The following is a 21,996-nucleotide window of genomic DNA, read 5'->3' as shown; positions in this document are numbered from 1 at the left end:
CGGTTGTCTTGGTTTTACTAAGATGCCAGATTGTCCTGTGTCTTCATTCAATACAACACAAACATGTTATTACTTGTGGCAAAAAGATTCTGCTTCAGTACTGTAGACCTGTGTATTTTGTACAGTTGGGGGCACTTGTACAAAGATGAGTGATTACTCATTTAGTTTGGCTATTGTTAGATAGGTTGGTTGTCTAGTCTGGTGTCTTGCGTGGTATAATGAAGATAAGGTAACATCGATCTGTTGTCAGATCAAGAAATTTCCCTGAGTTGGGGATGTAGCTCAGTGGTTTAAGTGTTTGCCTAGCATGCACAAGGCCCTGGGTTTGATCCCCAATACAGCAAACAAACAAACAAACAAAAAACTTCCTCTGTTTGGACCCTTTGAGCAAGGAACGAGTTCATTTTCTAGGCTTACAGTAGTCCTCTGGTAGTGTGACTCCCACCTTTAAAGTTAACCATCAAAAGTAAACCATTAAATTGGACCACATATTTTATAATAATAGTTTCTTTCTTCTTTCTCTCCCTATTTCTTGGTTGCTGCCTTAGTGAATTATGTAAAAGTAGTTCAGAGACCAGGTACAAAGCATGTTTGGGGAATTTGTTTGGTTTGGTTTGATTTTGGGGCTGCTGGAGCTCTGTTAGACCAGTGTACTAAACTGAACCATCCCCACCCCAACCCCTCAAGCATGCTTTGAAGCAGGTTCATTGGCCACAGTAATGATAGACTTGCCATCTCTGTCTGACGTAATTCTTGTCAGAATAGGAACCCTTTAGTACTTGGTCATTAAACAAAAAATTTTTTTTACTACAATTTATCAAACACATTAATATAATTACAGTTTGATGTATGTTTCTTACCAAGTGTATATACATACCTGAATAATCAATACATGGAAAGGTTCTTTTGTTTGTTTTGGTTTTGTTGTTGTTTTTAATAGGAATTACTTAAGGCATCTGCTGTAATCAGCTTGGGCTCCTCTAGGATCAGCTCTCATACCTTGGTTTCTGTTCCAGAGGGTGCTTGGGTTTTCTTTTGTTGCCTTGGGACCAATCCAGAGTATCATGTTTCAAGGCCAGCCCAGACAAACAGTTAGCAAGACAATAAAAGTTGGCACGGTGGTGCAAGCCTATCATCCCAGCTTGTGGGAAGCATAAATAGGAGAAATGTGGTCCAGGCTGGCCCAGACATAAAAGTGAGACCATATTCGAAAAATAACTAAAGCAAAAAGGGCTGGCAGAGTGGCTGAAGTGATAGGGTACCTACCTAGCAAGTTCAGGGACCTGAGTTCAAACTCCAATATCACCAGAAAAAAGTAAAGTAGAGCTGGGGATACAGCTCAGTGGTAGAGCACTTGCCTAGCATGTACAAGTCCTTGGGTTCAGTCTCTAACACCACAAAATAAAAGTGAGGGGAGACTAAGAAAGGGGGAGAATTTGATTAAAATACATTATATGTGTATGTATAGAAGTACCACAGTGAAATCCCTTTGTATACTTCATTTATACCAATAAAAGTAAAGTCAACTTGATTACAGAGAACAGGTGGTTCGTTCTTGTCCTCATAACTGGTACCACTGCTGTGAATTACAGGAGAAAGGGTTGATTTGGTGGCTCTGATGTATCTTAAGTGTGAGTGCTTTTTCAGTTGGACTAGTACAGTTTACTTGGTGTTTTAGTAAAATGAAATATTTAATCAGAACATGTAAAAGTCATCCCAAAGGAAAAAAAAGCCACGTGAGAACGATAAACCCATAATTCCCTCTTATGAAATAATTAAGATTTAGTGATTTAGACTTATAATTCAGTAAAATGCATACAATGTACAAATTCAGAATCTTCCCTCAAATTATCTTTACAGATAGGTATATCATGCTGATTTTGTTTTAATTTCATATCTATTAAGAATGGAGAGACTAGTATATGAAACCCATGTCCTATCACCCAACCTCAGTAATTACCAGTTTATGGCCACTATTGTTTCATCTGAATAACCAGGTTGGTTTTAAATCTCGCTAAGTTTTTAAATATCGAAATTTTACTTTTCACTTAGGTTAGGCACTTTGGAAACCCTAAAACATCACCAAAGAGTTTGCAACGTAGAAAATCAAGAAGTAAGGACTATGATGTATATAGTGATAATGACACCTGTGGTCAGGAACCAGAAGATAATTTTGCCAAAGAACTTCAACAGTACATCCAAGCTAAAGAAATGGCAAGTGCTGCTCAAGCTTTGCCACTTGATGAAGAATTTGTGAAGAAAGAGGGAGCAAAAGATACACGACAGAGTAAGTACCAAACTGTTAGGATTTAAAGTTGTTCATGTTTGGACAGGGTTTTTTCTCCTGCGCTTTCTTATGATACAAACAAGGATTTTATGGGTATTTATACCAGACATGATCTTGCTTAATGTGAGACCACACCTGAGACCTGGTCACTTGATGTGTAAATTCTCAACCATTTGTAGGAAAACTGGGGGACTAGAGATGGTTAGCAAAGTCCATGGCTAGAATGTGAAATCTCTGGCCTGTGCAAGTGTGAAAGATAGGATGTGCCTGTTTGTATTGATGTCATTTAAAGAAGAGTTGATTAGAATGGTTGTATAACAAACTATAACTTAGATATTTTTATATTACTAAGATGGGACTTAACAGATACAAGGGTAATTGGCAGTTGTAAATGAGATTCTTGATGCTTTTTTTCTTTTGTTTTTAGTTTGTTTGTTTTACCTCCAAGTGTTTCTTCCATTCAAAATATATCTGTGGATAAACTTAATCTAAGTGAAATATAGTGAATTATCTGATTGTCATTTTTTTTTCTTGTAATGCTATGATGATTCTTAATTAGATCCTTCATACCCTGATCACGTCAAAGCTTCTGGCTGTGACTGTTAATTGATTTTATTAATTATCTTGCTTTTATTTCCTGACAGTTATTTTCAAAAATAATGAATTGAGAATTCAGGATGTGTTATAATTCTCTTTTTGGTCTCTTTAGTTTCAGAGCTTCTAGAAAGACAGGTCAGTATCATCACAGTTTTCCCTCTTTGCACTGTAGAGAACTTTTCCTGAATTTATTGTAAGGTGTATGTACTTCTTTGGTGGTAGTAGGTTTTGAACTCATTGCGTTATGCTTGCTAGGCAGGTGCTCTACTACTTGAGCCACTCCACCAGCCCCAGGTGTATGTGTTTCTTAAGATTAAATTGATTGTATAAGTTTATGTCATTTAAAAAATTAATTTTGTGTTGTTTTTAGCTGCTAAACCAAAAAATAAAAACCTTAAAGCTGGTCACAAGAATGGCAAACAGAAGAAAATGAAGCGAAAATGGCCTGGCACTGGAAACAAAGAATCAAATGCCTTACTGAGAAACAGTGGCTCACAGAAAGAGGTACAGGAACGTATTCTTGAAGGTCAGCTATGTGCTTTGGGATTTTATCTTCTAAGGGATATGGAGAGGTGAGAGCATCCCAGAGAATCAGAGTTATCTGAGTGTGGAGGTCTCCTCTTGCCATCAAAGGGCTGTCCGCGATCTTCCTCCTTACCATTACCACGTCCTTCCCTCTCATGCATTAGCTGCCAGCACCCATTTTCAGCCTTAGTGTATGTTGTCTCTGAATGTATGTAGCAAGTCCCTTGATTTTTTGCATTATACTGCCAATAACTGGAACAACAGGAGGCAGAAGATAAAGTAATCCTGGAGACATTTCAAAGACACAGAGTTTTACAGTTTATACTATTGAAGCCCCTCACCTGTTACTTTGACTCCCAAATCTCACAGGTTTTTTTTTTTTTTTATTTTTATTGTGCTTTATAGAAGTTCTTTCTTTTCTTAGGCTCTGTATATACTTAGGGTGAGACAGATGATTCCTTTGGACACTTAGGAGAGCTTTTAAACTGGATGTCATGCTTTTTGTAAGACTTGGTCAAAGAGGACAATAGTGGTGGGGGACCTAGAATACCAGAAATACCAAATATCAGCTGGTTACAGTGGTGCATACCTTGTAGTCCCAGCTACTCAGGAGGCTGAGACAGGAATTCAAGACCAGCCTACATAACAGCAAGATGCCATCTCAAAAAAAAAAAGAAGAAATACCAAATTCTATGGAGTGAAATACATTTATATAAAATCTATCCCTTCATATTGTACAAGTGAGGAATTTAAAGCCCTAGGTTTCAAGTAACTGCTTATAGTTAAAAGGGCCAAGCCAGGACTGAACTTTGTTTTGTAACCCCTGTTCAGTGTTCTCTTTCATTTGGCTTACATTGACTCAACTTATTATTCAGCTAAAGCTGACAGACCTACATCAGGAGCAAATTCTAAACATGTATGTTACACTTCAGTAATAACAAATAAAACCAAAGATTTAAACTGAGACATATTTACAAGACATAATTTTGATAGTCTTATAAATAAATAGACCTTTTTGTAGAGCAGATCCCTTAAGAGACTCTATAGTTAGCTCTCTGTAGTTAGTTGCACATACCATATTCCTAAAACTGTGCTTACTAATTTGGTATGCAGAAGCTATACCCTATACTTTAATACATTAAAAGTTGTTTCTGAAGAGCTGAAATGAATTTTAAGCTGAAGGTATGGTTCAAGTGGTAGAGTGCCTGCCTAGCAAGCATGAGGCCCTAAGTTCAAGCCCCAGTACCACAAAAAAAAAAAAAAAGAAAAGAAAAAGATTTTAAAATTCTCCACCTGCTTTTTATGTAAAAATATTTTTATAGCTTTCTCACATCTTTGAAGGGTATATTTCTAGTCATGTAGTCACGTTTTTTTAATTTGAGCTAGTCAGTATGCTCAGCTCACACCCAATGAACATCTCATTGAAACTCTCAGTATTTTTTGTTCATTTCATGATTCCCAGCTTTGTCTCCATAATCACTTTTTATTACAGGTATTGGCATATTTTTTTGTGTGTTTGTGGGAGTAGGGTTTGAACTCAGGGCAAAGCAAATGCTCTTATCACTTGAGCCACATCTCCAGTCCATTTTGCTCTGGTTATTTTGGAGATGGGGTCTGTCTCACAAACTACTTGCCCACACTGGTCTCCAACTACCATTCTCCCAATCTCAGCCTCCAAATTGGCTAAGATTACAGGTGTGAGTCACAGGGCATCTGGTGGCAGTTTCATTTTTTAATTTTTTTTCACTCATTTTTACTAAAAGAGGGTAAAGTATAATAAACTATTCAAATTTCACAAACACTAGAATTCTGTTGAAAACCAACAAATCATTCATTTTGTAAACTGACATAATAAAATCTCACCTGAATGCCATTTTAGAAAAGTTTTGTTTTGGTTTTTGCTTTTGTTCTTTTTGAGACAGGGTCTAGCTATGTAGCCCAGCTGACCTTGAACTCTCAATCCTCCGGTCTCTTATCCCCTGAGTGCTGTACCACTATATCTGGCTAGACGAGACACTTCTTAATGTTTTAAAAGTAATGTAGTTCAGGTTAATTTTGTGCAATAATAAAATGTTTAGTTTTGTATTTCTAACACTTTGTTTTTTTGTTTTTGAAGGATGGTGAACCTAAAGAGAAGCAGCAGCATGTGAGAATGAGTCAGGGATTCATCAACCAACATACAGTAGAACGCAAGGGAAAACAAATTTGCAAATATTTTCTTGAAAGGAAATGTATTAAGGTATAAAAATGTGTAAGCAAAAGTGTACTAAAATGTAAGGTTATAGCTAAAATGAACTAAAACAAACTTGCTGTTCCATTTTAACTCATGCATGTAGGTTTTTCAAACTTTCCTTCTAGAAAAGGAAATATATTTTAAAAAGTAGATAATTTTTGAAAAATACTTTGTGTTAATGTTTAGGACTTGGGAAAATTTTAATCAGATATAATTTGCAAGCTAATTCATTAAGAGTGAGACTGTTACTTCTAAGACTTAATTTTTTTCTGAAACTTTTTACTTAAAGTTGAGTGGCAATTAAGTTGTTAATGACTTAACTTTAAGAAATAATAACTTGTCCTTGTTCTTTCTTATGGACTAGGGAGACCAGTGTAAATTTGATCATGATGCAGAGATAGAGAAGAAAAAGGAAATGTGTAAGTTTTATGTACAAGGGTATTGTACCAGAGGAGAAAACTGTCTATTTTTGCATAATATCCTTCATCACAAGATATTAAAACCAGAATTGTAGCTATAACAAATTTATACTATCTTAAGTCCAAACTTAGTATCAAAGTGATTAAATTGTATATAGTTTTTTTGTTTGTTTGTTTTTGTTTTTTTTTATAAGGAAAAAGACAGGGATGTTTTAGGAAATCTTTCACATAAAGATCTTTCTTCTCAGCCTGGGTGGTAGAGTGGGCTCATAAAACCTGGTCAAGTCCAGAAAGATGTTAGAATTTCTGCTGTGACAATGACTAAGTGAATTGTAGTCATATAAGCAGAACAGATGGAATAATCATTTTCTGTTTCCCATACTATGTAGAGTCCCTTCATTTGAAGAATACCCTTAGTTCCATAAGGCAAATGTTGTAAAAATGTAGAACAGAAGCATTTTAAGGGCAGTAACATCATCACAGAAGTTGTTTTTCTTCAATCACTGAATGCAAAGAGTCTCAAATTCCAGCTTGAGGATTTTTTCCTAGAAAACAATGTTGAAGTTGTAAAAATTTATTCTGTTTGAAGTAAGCCTAATGTATAAAGGATACAGATTTGTTAGACATATTATTGTCATTGAGTTTGATTTTCCGCACCCCAAAGGATACTGTAAAAATAATCACATTTTTTGAGGTATTTAAAACATACCTTTCTTTCATGTATCAGTGAAATATACCTGTAGTCCATCGTGAGAACAAGTTTGAAGGAAGAAAGTATTTTGTTATGGTCAGTAAGCTTGATTTATGTGATCTTTCTAAAATTAGATTTTTTTCATGTAACCCAATTAGTAACTTATTGTCTTGTATTTTAAATAAAGTATTCAGTGTTTCTACTAGAACAGCTCTTTATATAGGAAAATGTAGTTACTAAATTAATAACTAATTATTTTAGTTGTATTGAAATTATTATTTTCCTTAACATCTATGCTACATGAATACCCTTGCAAGTTTTACCATACAGGAACAAAATGTTATCAGGGAGATTTCTGTAAGTTTTCCCATGCTCCACTGACTGCTGAAACACAAGAACTGTTGGCTAAAGTAAGTGTAATTATAATCTTCTCTTTTTCTTTTAAAGAGAGTACCTCATAGGTTGGTGTGTAATAATCTAAGGATTTACCTTGATTTGGAAATTTTAAAAAAAATTTTTATTAGCATAATTGTACAAAGGGATTTCATTGAGATATTTGCATATGTGCATATAAGAAACTTTGATAAAATTCAGCCCGTGTACATTATTACTCTTTTTAACCCCTTTTTTCCTCCACCTCAGAATTAGTTTTATTTGTATTTTTTAAATAGCTGAAAGGAAGATTTATATTCATTCATTAATGGTATAAACTGGAATGTATCTAAAACTTTCAATGTAGTTAGAAAAGTTAATAGCTAAGCTAAATAAAGGAAAGCAAAACAAACTAGACAAATGGTACCCCTGTTACAAAGACTCCTAGAAAGTTACATCAAAAAATGATAAACTAGTACTTTGAAAGTACTTTTTTCAAACATTGTTTTGGTCTGAGAAAAGATTATTGAAAAATTATAGCCAATTATGTATTTACTATAAATATTACAGTCAAAAGTACATATTCTTTCATTTCCCATGTTAATTAGAGATAGTCTAATTTCAAAATTAAATTGAAATATATACAAAATCATATTCTTTTAAAACCAACTGTACCATCTGTGACAGAAGTTCCCTTGAGCATATGCAAATTTTAGAAAGTTAAGTGCTTATTATTAAATGTTTTCGTATTGCAAAATATAAAAGGTTACTGTGGAACTAGAAATTGTACCAGTATTTATTTGTTTACTTATGTGAAAATACATAGAAAAACTATGTATAAAATTCATTTTTCATTTCCTATTATAGTAAATATTATTAGATACTATTAGGACGGATGTTATTGGAATCATTTGAAAGTGTAAGAATATGACAGTGTACCTAATTAGACATTAGTGCATAAAAATAATTACGTGAATTTTTTTTTCATATTAGGTTTTGGATACTGAAAAGAAGTCATGTAAATAAAGTAGGCTAAAAAGGTAAATGTAAAAAAAAATAACAAAAATAAAAAGGTGAAGGTAGAATATACCAAATTTCATTTTTATTCTCTGAAACATCTCTAAAAGTTGGAATAACAGCTAATAGAGCTTTTTCTATTCTCAAAGAGGATTTTTCTCTCCTTCCTGTCCCACTGAAGGTATTATAAAATATTTGATACAAATACATAGACAATAAATATATGGATCTCTATTGGCCTCCTTCTCCATTTTAATTTGTTGTTTACATTCTTAATCTCATCTTGGTTTTTTTTTTTTAATAGATTTTCCGAGGGTGTATCATTTGCTAAATACTGTTTAGTTTTGCTTATAGTTAACAGTACTCTGTACTAGTGTCTTGTTTTCATTCAACATCAAGCTCTTGAAATTCATTCATATAGATGCAGGTAGTTGTCACTCATTTTTACTCATACATAGCATTTCATCCTGTGAATATGTCTTGTACATTTTGGATGGACATTTTGGCTATTTTCAAATTTTAAAATAAACTTATTATAAATATTCATATATGAATATTTATACCAGTTATGTCAATTTAAGATAACATTTTTAAAGTGTTTATAACAGTTTATACTCCTATACATTATAGAATTCCTGTTGTTCTACACTTACCAATACTTTGTATTATAAATATTTTTTTTACCAGTTTACTGGTTCATAAAAATGTGTCTCATAGCTTTATTACATGAAGTACAACATTTTTCCTTAGGCATACAGTTTCATCTTTGGTGAGACACCTACTAATGTCTTTTGCCTGTGTTTCTGTTGGTCTGATTGTCCACATTGATTTTATATATTCCTGATACAGTCCTTTGTGAAGAAGTGTGTGTGGCAAGTCTGCCATTTTGTGGGCTCTCTTTTCACTTTTTTGAGGTATGTCAATGAGCAGAATTAGTAATTTTGGAATTTTTCTTGTTTTGGGTAGATTTTGTGTCTTATTTAAGAAAAATTCTTCCCTATCATGAGGCCATAAAATAATTTAATGTTCTTTTTAAGTTTTGGAGTTTTGCTGTATTCATTTATATTTTAATCCATTGGAAATTATCAGTTAACTGTTGTCACAATAATGGTGCTTAACAAACAACATACAACTCTTAGCAGCATATGATATAAAGCATTTATTTTTAAGAATCTAGATTGCTTGGGAGTTGGCCAGATATTAGGCTGGCCTTCACTAGATTGGATCTGCTTCGTAGGGTGGGTCTGTTGGGATGGTTCTGTCCCATGTTTGTTATATTCTCTTCCTAGAACCAGTAGGCTTTCCAGGGCACATTGTCCAATATAAGTCACATGGCCAAGCCCAGGCTGACCTTGAACTTGAGATCCCCCTAGCTTAGCCTCGAGTGCTGGTGTTACAGGTATAAGCATCACAAGTAGAGATGAAGTGGTATTTTCCTAATTGACTAATGATGTTGAATATCTTTTCATGTGCTTCCTGCCATCGTTCAATTCAGTTTTGTCCATTTTTACTAGTGCATATATTATACCATGTGAGGGGTTTCACTGACCTTTTACTCTATTACTCTTTTCTTATCTACCCTCCCACACCCTTTTTAAACCTTCCTTAAATGGGTTTCACTGACCTTTTTCATATAAGATACAATGTACTTCTACCACACCCTCATACTGTCTGTTCACCTCTGCTTCCCACTAGTTCACCCCGAAATAGTCCCCTTTATGTTCATGTCCTTTTTCTTTCCTTTAGCTCTAGATTCTGCATATGAGAGAAAGCATCAATATTTGTTTTTCTGGCTCTGGCTTATTTCACTTAACATGATCTCCAGTTTCATCCCTTTTCCTACAAATGACATAATGTCATTCTTCCTTATAGCTGAATAATACTCCATTGTGTATATATACCCCTTTTTATTTATTCATTCTTCTGTTGATGGGCACCTAGACTGATTCCGTAGTTGGCTATTGTGAATAGTGCTATGATAAACGTGGTGTGTTTATAGGTATCTATAGTATTTTGTATGCTGATTTGCATTCCTTTAGGTATGTGCCCAGCAGAGGTATAGCAGCATCGGATCATAGTTCAACTTCAATTTTTTGAGGAACCTCCCTACTACTTTCCGTAATGGCTACACTAATTTACATTTCTACCAACAGTATATGAGGGTTCCTTTTTTGCTCACATCCTTGCCAGCATTTATTGGTTTTTTTGTTCGTTTTTACTACACTACTGGGAATTGAACTCAGGGCCTTGCATTTGCTAAGCAGGTGCTCTATCATTTGAGACACACCCCAGTCCTTTTGCTTACGTTTAGTTTATTTTTCAAATAGTCTCCCACTTTTGCCTGGGCCTGCCTTGGACCACAATCCTCCTACCTCTACCTCCCAAGTAACTGGGATTATAGATGTGTATCACCACACATGACCTTGTTTGCTTGATGATAGCCATTCTGAGTGGGGTGAAATGGAATCTTGATGAAGTTTTGATTTGCATTTCCTTTATGGCAAAGGATGTTGAGCACGTCTTCAAATGTTTATTGGCCATTTGTACTTCTTTTGAAAACTGTTCCATTCATTTGCCAATTTATTGAATTTCATTATTCTTTTGGTTAATTTTTTGAGCTCTTTATATATTCTAGATAGTAATCCCTTGCCAGATGAATAGATGGCAAAGATTTTCTCCTGTTCTGTAGGCTTTCTCTTTACTTTGATAGTTGTTCCTTTTGTTGTACACGTGCTTTTAAATTAGAGGCAATCCCATTTGTCAGTTCTCTTATTTGTTGAGCTCTTGGAGTCCTATTAGAATGCCGTTGCCTAAAGGGGAATCTTAAAGTGTTCCCCCTATGTTATCCTCTAGTAGTTTCAAAGTTTCAGGTCCTACATCTGTTTTGAATTGACTTTTGTACAGGGAAAGAGGGGTCTAGTTTCAATCTTCTATATGTGGATATCCAGTTTTCCCAGCACCATTTATTGGAGAGGCAGTCTTTTCTCCAATGTGTTTTTGGCACCTCTGTCAAAAATTGTATGGTTATAACTGGACTTACTTCTGGGTCCTTTAGTCCATTGGCCTATGTGCCTGCTTTTGTACCATGCTGTTTTTGTTACTATGGCTCTATAGTATAATTTAAAATCAAGTATTGTGGTTACTCCAGCATTGCTCTTTTTGCTCAGGATTGCTTTGGCTATTCTAGGTTTTTGTGCTTCCATATGAATTTTTACATTGCTTTTTCTTTTTTTTTTATGGTGGCACTGGGGTTTGAACTCAGGGCCTCACATTTACTAGGCAGGCACTCTTATTGCTTGAGCCACTCCGCCAGCTGCTTTTTTGTGATGGGTTTTGGCAAGATAGGGTCTTCTGACCTATTTGCCAAGGCTGGCTTCAAAGTGCTATCCTCCTGATCTCTGCCTCCTGAGTAGCTAGAATTACAGGTATGAGCCACTGGTGCCTGGCCTGAATTGCCTTTTCTGTTCTGTGAAGAATGACATTAGGATTTTCATGGAGATTGCATTGAAAATGTAGTTTGCTTTCAGTAATGTAGCCATTTACCCAATTAATTCTGCCAATCCATGAACTTGGGAGTCTTTCCAAGTTCTTCTTTTTCTTTCCTCAGTGTTTTATAGTTTTTCATTGTAGAGGTCTTTCATCTCCTTAATTAAAGTTGACTCTTAGGTTTTGGGGTTTTTTGTTTTTTTTTTTTTTTTTTTGAGGCTTTTGTTAATAGGATTGTTTCCCTGATTTTTCTCAGCATGTTCACTATTCATTTGTACCTACTGATTTTTTATATGTTGATTTTGTATCCTGCTATTTTGCCCAAAGTATTTTTAAGATTAAAGTGTTTTATTGTACAACCTTTAGTGCTTTTAAAGGATCATATCATCTACAAATAGGGAGAATTTGACTTCTTCCTTTCCTATTTGTATCCCTTTTATTTCTTTCTCTTGCCTTATTGGTCTGGCTAAGAATTCAAGCACTATAATGAATAAGTGGGATAGTGGACACCTTTGCCTTGTTGCTGACTTCAGAGGAAATTCTCTCATCTGTTCCTTGTTTAGTACAGTATTGAGTACAGACGTACACATGCTGATCGTGGACATGCACATGAATATGATTTGAGGAATGTAAGTGTGTTGAGGAATGTTCCTTCTGTTTGTATTTTCTTCAGGATGTTGAATTTTGTCAAGCGCTTTTTTCTGCATCTATTGAAATGATCATTTGATTTTTGTCCTTAATTTTATTTATATGCTGTATTTTATTGATTTGCATATGTCGAAGCATCCTCAGATTCCGGGAATGAAACTAATTTGATCAATTTCCTTTCCGTCTGCCCCCAGCCCCCAACCCCAGGGAGCCAGAGTTAGAGCTATGGACTCTCCTCTGCATAGCATTTCTGTTTCTCCTTGGGTTTTCATCTGTCTTGTCACCTGTTTCATGATTCCCTCTTTGGAATATGTCAGTCCTTTTGTTACCCTGACTCTTCTCATTCAGAGTCACTAGGTGAAAGATTCTGCCATTTCACCCCAGAAGCCAGTGTAATATTTCTATACTGTGACAGTGTCCAGTATAGATTAGATCAAGTCTAATCTCCCTTTATTCACCTCACTTACCCACTCATCCTCACACACACCCTTTTCACACTAGTCATCACTATTCTACTTTCAGGTTGACGTTTCTCACCTTCCTCATGAGAAAGAACATTTGGTACTTGTCTTTCTATGCTATTTCACTAATTGTAATATATTTGTTATATTTGTATGTTCTTCCTCTATATTGTCTTTGCTGTTTATTAAATTTTACTTTCTTCGTCTCATTTTCATTCTTTTTCTGCTTTTTTTCCAATAATTTTTCCTACATCTTCATTGAAATGTATTCTTTCTTATTAATGTAGTCTTCAGTTTTTATATGATTTTGTTTTTTCTTTCTCTTATATCATTTGTGAGGTCAGTAAACTCTTGCTTAATTATTTCCATTTTTGTTATTCAGTTCTTGTCTTAGTTTTTGAATGTCAAATCAAGGTTCTTCTTCCCAAAGAATATTTAATTCATTTTGGATTTTTGTATTGTTTTTCTGCTGCTACATTTTTTAGGGGAGGGAATTATGGAGGGACCAAATTTGTAATTTTTGCAACCTAATGTGTTGTTCTTTGTTTTCTTCTGTAGCTCTGTATAGGTGAAGAGTGCTCATGCCACACCTGTTCAAGACTGTTCAAGACTGATAAGATTCCTCATTTAAAGCGCCCTCTTGTGCCATTGTGGTGGTGTGCAACTTCTTTAATGGATAGTGCAGAGGGCAGAATCTTGTGCTGAAGTGAAGGGGTTGGTCTTCACTGGGGTGCTCCAACTGTTAGGACAAGAAAGGAGCATATGTGACAGATATGCTGACTGGTGGGTTAATATTGTGGTATTAAATTACAGAATTCTCTTCTGAGTGAGATTTTTCAATAAAATAGAAAGTTACTCTGAGGATAGGTAACAGTGTAGGAAGTTTGAGAGTTAAAAACTGATAAGAATATACTGGAATAATATGCAATACCACCTAATGATGTGGAGTTAGGGCTCTACATATCATTAAGGACTTTCACAGTGTGTTTTTTAATGGATGCTTACAATTCCATTTTATGGCTTAGAATAAAATATGATTCTGTGATTTTTTTTAAAACCAATTTCTTGTTGGACATTTGTTTCCAGTTTCTTACTATTATAAATAAAGTGGAGTAATTTCTCTTGCTATACCATTCATTAACTTGATTTTCTTTTTTTTTTTTGTCTTTTCTTTTTTGGTGCTGGGATCGAACCCATGGCCTTGCGCATGCTAGGCAAGTGCTATACCACTGAGCTACATCCCAGCCCTTGATTTTCTTAAAATATAAAAATATTTATCTTTTTCAGATTGGTTCACAAACTATAATTGGGTTATGCACTTGTATAAAATATAAACTTTAGACATTTTATGATATCTTCAGTATAATACATGGATACAAAAATTTCCCAAGTATAATGTGATTGTAAATATGCACTTATTTATAGTAATACTGATTATTATTAGACAAGTACTATGAAGCACAGATATTATTATATGGTTTTATTGCTGGAAAAAATGATAGTATCACTAACAAGCTAATACATTCAGAGTACACCATTCTAGTGACACTTCTTAGCAAAGTCCTTTTTGACTATATAAGCCAAAGTTATTTTGGTTGTAATCCAATTCCACTAAAGCAAGAAAGGGAATTGCATGTACTCCAAGCAGATGTTTATCAGATAAAAGGAAGAAACCAGGAAGAGCTCCCTGGAATCTTAGAGCAGGAGACTGAGTGAGAGTAAGCCATGTCTCCATCCCTGTTCCTGTGTTAATTAGTCCACTCCCTAGCTGCAAGACAATGGAGTAGAAACTGCTAAAAGAAATACAGAGGAGAGCATTTGAGGTGGTACTTTAAAATAGTCTATGTTACAGTATAATTTGATAATAAAGTTATGCAAAGGAGTGGTTTTATTACTCGTAGAATAGGTACTTTGTATCTTCTCTAACTATCACATGTAACTTTAAGGAATTAAAGATCCTGTCATAGCCCGCATCTTTTAAAAGGTAAATTTTATGGCCAACCCATATGCAAGCTAACATTGACCAACATTAACAATGAACTAACCTTTTGCACAACTACCATGTGCCAGTTGGTATGCTGTTTTTATTTTATACTGTTTAACTTTCTTTGTGAAGCCTCATGTAACATCACTTTATGTGATGGATAATGTGATCAGTTGCATAGAAAGAGAATAAATAGGAACATTTACTTTGTATTTTTTAAATTTTCATGAGTCCTACAAATACTTATAATTAATTGTATATGATAGTCTAGCAATTCATTTCCTAATACTACCTCATCTATAATTTAATACATGTGAAGTATAAATGTTTATATAAGTTTATATATAAGAAAAAAATTCTTGCATTCCTGAGGCAGTACGTATCTCACCTATAAATTTCAAAAAATTAAACAAGTTCAAAGAGCTTTAAAGTCAAATAGAAGTTCATACACCTTATTTTGCAGTAAGTTATTTCGAAGAGGCAGGCATATCCGTATCAGTGGAGTCTCTTAGCTTGTGTTAAATCAAGTTGGGAGAGAGTCGTACTTTCTTAAGTGTGCCCTGCACATCCACATTATGGTTTGGGACTCTTTAATACCTGGGTTATTGTAGCACCTTCCAACTGATGGCCTCCCTCCGTTCTCTACTTTTTCTTTTCAGTTCACCCTGGGTTCCTGAGAGCAGATTTCCCAATGTACTACTTCAGCCATGCCTCCACTGTGTAGTATCCACACTGAAGATCAGTTTGTCTGCCTGATTTTCAAGGTGCTTTGTAGTTTAGCCATTGCAGTTATAATAAAAGAGATGCTTCATTAAGAATTGCAGTTCAAAATGTGTATATATATATATATGTACGAATCCATTTGCTAGAACAAAATGCCTAAGGCTGGGTACTTTATTTTAAAAAAAGATGTTTATTTAGTTCAGTTTTGAAGGCTGCAAGTCAATTTATTTGGCTTCTGATGGAGTCCTCTAACTGCAGAAAAGTAAAAGGGGAAATGGCTGTGTTTAAATGGGATCAAGTATGTGAGGTACTCACATTTTATAACAACCCACTCTTAAGAACTCACTTCGCAAAACCAGCATTAATTCCTTCCAAGAGCAGTGCCCTCAGTGCCCTAATTACCTCACACTAGGGTTTACTTCTTAATGGTTTTACCCTCTTACTACCACACTTGAGGAACAAAACTACAGAATGTGAGCCTTGGCAGTACAAATCACTTCCAAACCATAGAAACACCCTACAAAGTTCACAATTGAAAGGAGAAATAGGCAAGTTCACAGCTATAGTTAGAAACTTCAACATTCTTTTCTCAGTAATTTGTAGAACTACTAGACAGAACAATGATGTAGAGGAACTGAGCGACATCCATTAACTTGGTCTGACATGTATTGATGATTTCATAGATGAGTAGAATGCATGTTCTCCCAAGTGCTCATGGAACATTCACCAAGATAAACCATCTCCTGGTTTATAAAATAGACCTTATAGCATATAGGTCAAATAAGTCTCGAAAGAATTTAAAGATATTTGGGGGAAAGTGAAAAATACTAATTTTTTACATTAACTTAGGGATTTAGGCAGGCTGGGCAAAAATGCAAGACCATAACTAAAAAAATAACCTAAAAACGGCTGGAGATGCAGCTCAGGTGCAGAGTGCTTGTCTTAACCTCATGACCCTGAGTTCAAATCCCATACAACAAAAAGAAAATACCGAAAGAATAATTCAATTAATAAATGGGCAAATGAGCAGATCTCAAAAGTACAAATGGCCAATAAACACAAAGAAATGTTCAGTATCCTTAACCATAAAGGAAATGCAATAAAACTACACTGAAATTCCATCTCACCCCAGTCAAAATGACTGTCATCAAGAAAACAAGCAAAGCCAGGCATCGGTGGCTCACATCTATAATCCTAGCTACACAGGAGGCAGAGATCGGGAGGATCGAGGTTCAAAGCCAGCCTGAGCAAACAGTCTGTGAGACCCTATCTCGAAAAAACCCATCACAAAAAAGGGCTGGTGGACTGGCTCAAGATATAGGCCCTGGGTTCAAGCCCCAGTACTGCAAAAAAACAATAAATGCTGGTGAGGAGGGAGGGAACCCTTATATACCGTTGGTGGGAATGTAAACTAGTGCAACCACATGGAAATCAGGATAGAAGTTCCTGAAAAAGAAAATGTAGAACTACCATATGGTTATGCTATACCACTTCTGCACATATATCCAAAGGAATGTAATTCAGTGCACAATAGATACCTGCATACCCATGTTTATAGCACCACTATTCACAATAGCCAAGTTATAGAATCAGCCTAGGTTTTTATCAACCAATGAATGGATAAAGAAAATGTATATATACACAATGGAGTATTCACTCATAGAGGAATGAAATTATACCATTTGCTGGAAAATGGATAGAACTGGAGACCATCATATTGGCAAGATAAGCCAGACTTAGAAAGATAAGTGTTGCATATGTAGAATCTAGGTCTAAAAGAAAAAAAAAATGAGATGAATGTAAAATGCTGGGGATGGGTGAGAGGGATAACTCAGTTGGAGGAGGGAAGGTGAACAGAGGGTGAAGGGTGAACATGATCAAAGTACTTTATATACATGTATGAAAATAGAATAATGAAGCCAATTAAGAAGGAGGTTAAGGAAGTAATGGAGGGGGGTAAATTTAACCAAAGGAGTATATTATATGCATGTATGAGAATACTGTATTGAAATCCCTTTACATAATCAGTACTAATTTGTGTGTGTGTGTGTGTGTGTGTGTGTGTGTGTGTGTTACTGAGGCTTGATCTCAGGGCCTTCTTGAGCTACTTCACCAGCCCTATTATTGTGAAGGGTTTTTTCGAGATAGGGAGGGTCTCGTGGAACTATTTGCCTGGGCTGGCTTTGAACTGTGATCCTCCTGATCTCTGCCTCCTGAGTAGCTAGGATTAAAGGCGTGAGCTACCGGTGCCTGGCTAATATACACTAATTTTTTTTTAAAGAAAAAAATCCATAAAATTGAAAATTAGTAGAGAAAAATAAATGAAACCAAAAGATGGTTCTTTGAAACGGTCAATAAAATGAATAAAACCCTAGGCAGACTGATAAAGAAATGAAGGGAGAAGACACAATACCAGTTTCAGAATTGAAAAAGGAGATATTACCAGAAGTCCTGCAAGAAATTAGAGGATACTACAAACAGCCATATGTACAGAAATTTGGAACCATGGACAAAATTCTCCAATTCCTCTAAAAAGCACAAATGATCTAAATTCATAAGAAGAAATGGAGTGGGCTGGCTGGGGTATATATAGCCCAGTGGTAGAGCACTTGCCTACCGTATGTAAGGCCCTCAATTTGAAAGAAGGAGGAGTAACAGGAGGAGGTGGAGGAGGGGAAAAAGGGAGGAATCTCATTTAGAGAGTCCAAAACTCCATTTTATGTATAGCGTTTTTGAATGCATCTGTTTGCACAGATTTTTTAGTGTTTTCACTAAACATATATGAAAGTGATACTTATGTAACAATCCAAAATATTTAATGCAACTTCTGGTAGATGAGAATTTATGTCTCTTTCATTTGTTTGAGACAGGGTCTCTCTATGTAGTCAGGCTAGCCTCAAACTCAAAATCCTCCTGTCTCTGCCTCCCAAGTGCTGGGATTACATGCATGTATCACCACACCTTGCTTGCCATTTTGTTATTTCTTTTCTAAGTGCTTTATGGCCTTTTTCTTCCTTCATTAATTATTTGTGTTAAATATTTTCTAGTGTACCATTTTAATTCCTTTGGTTATTTCTTTACTATGTGCACCTGAATTATTTTAATGGTTGCATTGGGGATAACAACAATTTAAAACACTCCAGTTCAGATTAATACCACTTTGATTTCAATAGTAGACAAAATAAATCCTTTCCAGTATAGCTTTTCTCCCTCTTTCCTCCTTTAATATTTATTCAAATTAAGTTTATATACATATACACATATACTATTAGCTTATGAACATAACTTTGTAATTAATGTGTTATGTAGTTATTTAAATCAGATAAGATTTGAAATTGTTATCAATGAAAATACGTGGATAGTGTCTTTTATCTTTAATTATGTAATTACCTTTCCTGGGGTTCTTTATTTCTTCATTTGGATTCAAGATATTGTCTAGTCCTTTCATATCAGCCTGAAAGACTCTTTTTAATATTTCTGCTGCCAGTAGGTGGTCTTGTAAGAGGTGCTGAAACTGCTTTTGCTGAAAAGCACTGACTTCTTTTTTATTATTATTCATATGTGCATACAATGTTTGGGTCATTTCTCCCCCTTTCTCCCCCACCCCCTCACTACCAGGGAGAAACTATTTTTCCTTTATCTCTAATTTTGTTGAAGAGAGAGTATAAGCAATAATAGGAAGGACCAAGGGTTTTTGCTAGTTGAGATAAGGATAGCTATACAGGGAATTGACTTACATTGCTTTCCTGTGCATGTGCGTTAACTTCTAAATTAATTCTTCTTGAACTAACCTTTTCTCTAGTTCCTGGTTCCCTTCTCCTATTGGCCTCTGTCTCTTTAAAGTATCTGCATTAGTTTCTCTGAATTGAGGGCAACAAATTCCATCTAGTTTTTTGAGTGTCTTACCCATCCTCATACCTCCCAAGTGTGCTCTCGCTTTATCATGTGATCACAGTCCAGTCCCGTTGTTGTGTTTGCCCTTGATCTAATGTCCACGTATGAGAGCGAATATAATGATTTTTGGTCTTTTGGGCCGGGCTAACCTTACTCAGAATTATGTTCTCCAGTTCCATCCACTTACTTGCAAATGATAACATTTCATTCTTCTTCATGGCTGCATAAAATTCCATTGTGTATAGATACCACATTTTCTTAATCCATTCGTCAGTAGTGGGGCATCTTGGCTGTTTCCATAACTTGGCTATTGTGAATAGTGCTGCAATAAACATGGGTGTGCAGGTGCCTCTGGAGTAACCTGTGTCACAGTCTTTTGGGTATATCCCCAAGAGTGGTATTGCTGGATCATGGTAGATCAATGTTTACATTTTTAAGTAGCCTCCAATTTTTTTTCCAGAGTGGTTGTACTAGTTTGCATTCCCACCAGCAGTGTAAAAGGGTTCCTTTTTCCCCCAAATCCTCACCAACACCTGTAGTTAGTAGTGTTGCTAATGATGGCTATTCTAACCGGGGTGAGGTAGAATCTTAGTATGGTTTTAATTTGCATTTCCTTTATTGTTAGAGAAGGTGAGCATTTTTTCATGTGTTTTTTGGCCATTTGAATTTCTTCTTTGAGAAAGTTCTGTTTAGTTCACTTGCCATTTCTTTATTGGTTCATTAATTTTGGGAGAATTTAGTTTTTTGAGTTCCCTATATATTCTGGTTATCAGTCCTTTGTCTGATGTGTAGCTGGCAAACATTTTCTCCCACTCTGTAGATGGTCTCTTCAGTTTAGAGACCATTTCTTTTGTTGAGCAGAAGCTTTTTAGTTTTATAAAGTCCCATTTATGTATGCTATCTCTTAGTTGCTGAGCTGCTGGGGTTCCATTGAGAAAGTCTTTGCCTATACCTATTAGTTCCAAAGTATTTCCTACTCTTTCCTGTACCAACTTTAGAGTTTGGGACCTGATATTAAGATCCTTGATCCATTTTGAGTTAATATTGGTATAGGGTGATAAACATGGATCTAGTTTCAGTTTTTTGCAGACTGCTAACCAGTTTTCCCAGCAGTTTTTGTTGAAGAGGCTGTCTTTTCTCCATCATACATTTTTAGTGCCTTTGTCAAAGATAAGTTGGTTGTAGTTGTGTGGCTTCATATCTGGGTCCTCAATTCTGTTCCACTGGTCTTCATGTCTGTTTTTGTGCCAGTACCATGCTGTTTTTATTGTTATTGCTTTGTAATATAGTTTGAAGTCGGGTATCGTGATACCTCCAGCGTTGTTCTTTTTACGAGTATTGCCTTGGCTATTCGTGGCCTCTTGTGTTTCCATATAAATTTAATGGTAGATTTTTCAATCTCTTTGATGGGTGTCATTGGGATTTTGATGGGAATTGCATTAAACATGTAGATTGCTTTTGGGAGTATAGACATTTTTACTGTGTTGATTCTACCAATCCATGAGCATGGGAGATCTCTCCACTTTCTATAGTCTTCATCAGTCTCTTTCTTTAGAAGTTTATAGTTTTCCTTGTAGAGGTCATTCACATCTTTTGTTAAGTTTACACCTAGGTATTTGGTTTTTTTTGAGGCTATTGTAAATGGTATTGTTTTCATATGTTCTTTCTTAGTTTGTTCATTATTAGTGTATAGAAATGCTAATGATTTTTCTATGTTGATTTATATCCAAGCACTGACTTCTTAGTTGGGCACACAAATGTACTAAAACAGAAGAGCTTGGCATCTCCATCTCCATTTTGCACCTTTGTTCTTTGCTTTCAGCCATTCTTTCCTGCAGCCACCTTGGAATCAAGGAAGGACAGGAATGATCGATAACATCTTTTTGACAAGGACTGAAACTACCCCTAAGAAACAGCGGAGCCTTGCAAGACAGACAACCCCTCAAATGAGGACACTTGCCTATAATGGTAATGATAGTGGTTTTGAGTTTGTGGGGTTCTTATCCAGGGTCAGTTGAAAAATGACAAGCCCAGACAACAGGTGAATGACAAGCAAGAAAGAAGTTTATTGAAGTAAAGAAAGTTAGAGTACCCACATGGGAAGGACTCAGAAAGAGTGAGCCATGACAATTGTGTTATCTAAGAGTTTTTACCTAGTTTTTGGCACACTTTTGGGGTATACATTGCAAGTCCCTGTAAACAGCTTTCTGACAGGTGGGCCCTTGGGTGGACTTTTATCCCCTCCTTATCCTGAGCCCACATTCACATTCTCAGGGCTGTCTGTGCTATCTCAGTTGTCTTGCCTAACATGTTTCTTGCAGACTTTAACTGCTCCTTTGTGCCCCCCAGCCCAAACTGCCTCAGATCAATCTAGCTCCTAACAATAAGATTGTACCCTGGAGCAGGTGTGATCATGTTTTAGGAACCAGATTGCTCCCCTCAAGTATGGCAGCTTAACACATTCTCTGGAACCCTCAAAGAACCAGAAATGAGATAATGGTCAACCATTATCATTATGCAAGTATCTGAGATTCTTCATTTTTTAAATTTTGTTTTGTTGTTGTTTTTCCTCAAACTGGGTAATTTCAATTGACCTGTATTCAAATTCACTAATTCTTTCTTCTGCCTGTTTAGATCTACTCTTGAGCCTTCTTGTGAG

General features: G+C 35.6%; 1 protein-coding gene across 4 annotated transcripts in view; it reads left to right on the top strand.

Moving 5' to 3' along the window:
- The window catches only part of Zc3h8 (zinc finger CCCH-type containing 8), a 28,962-nt gene extending 7,479 nt beyond the window's left edge, over positions 1-21,483 (top strand). Inside the window, exons 3-10 of one of the 4 annotated variants that reach the window (XR_012439819.1) lie at positions 2,053-2,287; positions 3,255-3,388; positions 5,526-5,648; positions 6,007-6,120; positions 7,055-7,162; positions 13,295-13,519; positions 15,380-15,484; positions 21,160-21,483. Coding sequence is in view for 2 of the 4 variants with exons in the window: in XM_074050264.1 (XP_073906365.1) it covers positions 2,053-2,287; positions 3,255-3,388; positions 5,526-5,648; positions 6,007-6,120; positions 7,055-7,162; positions 13,295-13,441 (861 nt within the window). In the remaining 2 variants the exon portion in view is untranslated. Of the gene's footprint in view, positions 1-2,052; positions 2,288-3,254; positions 3,389-5,525; positions 5,649-6,006; positions 6,121-7,054; positions 7,163-8,117; positions 8,165-13,294; positions 13,865-15,379; positions 15,558-21,159 lie in introns of those variants that run through there. The other 3 variants (XR_012439818.1, XM_074050265.1, XM_074050264.1) reach the window with 3 other exon arrangements.
- The last annotated feature ends 513 nt before the right edge of the window (positions 21,484-21,996 follow it).

Source organism: Castor canadensis, chromosome 12, assembly GCF_047511655.1.
Source record: "Castor canadensis chromosome 12, mCasCan1.hap1v2, whole genome shotgun sequence".
In the NCBI taxonomy this organism is placed as follows: domain Eukaryota; kingdom Metazoa; phylum Chordata; class Mammalia; order Rodentia; family Castoridae; genus Castor; species Castor canadensis.
The sequence above is the reverse complement of the archived record's forward strand: the minus strand, read 5'-3'. Positions and strand labels throughout refer to the sequence as shown.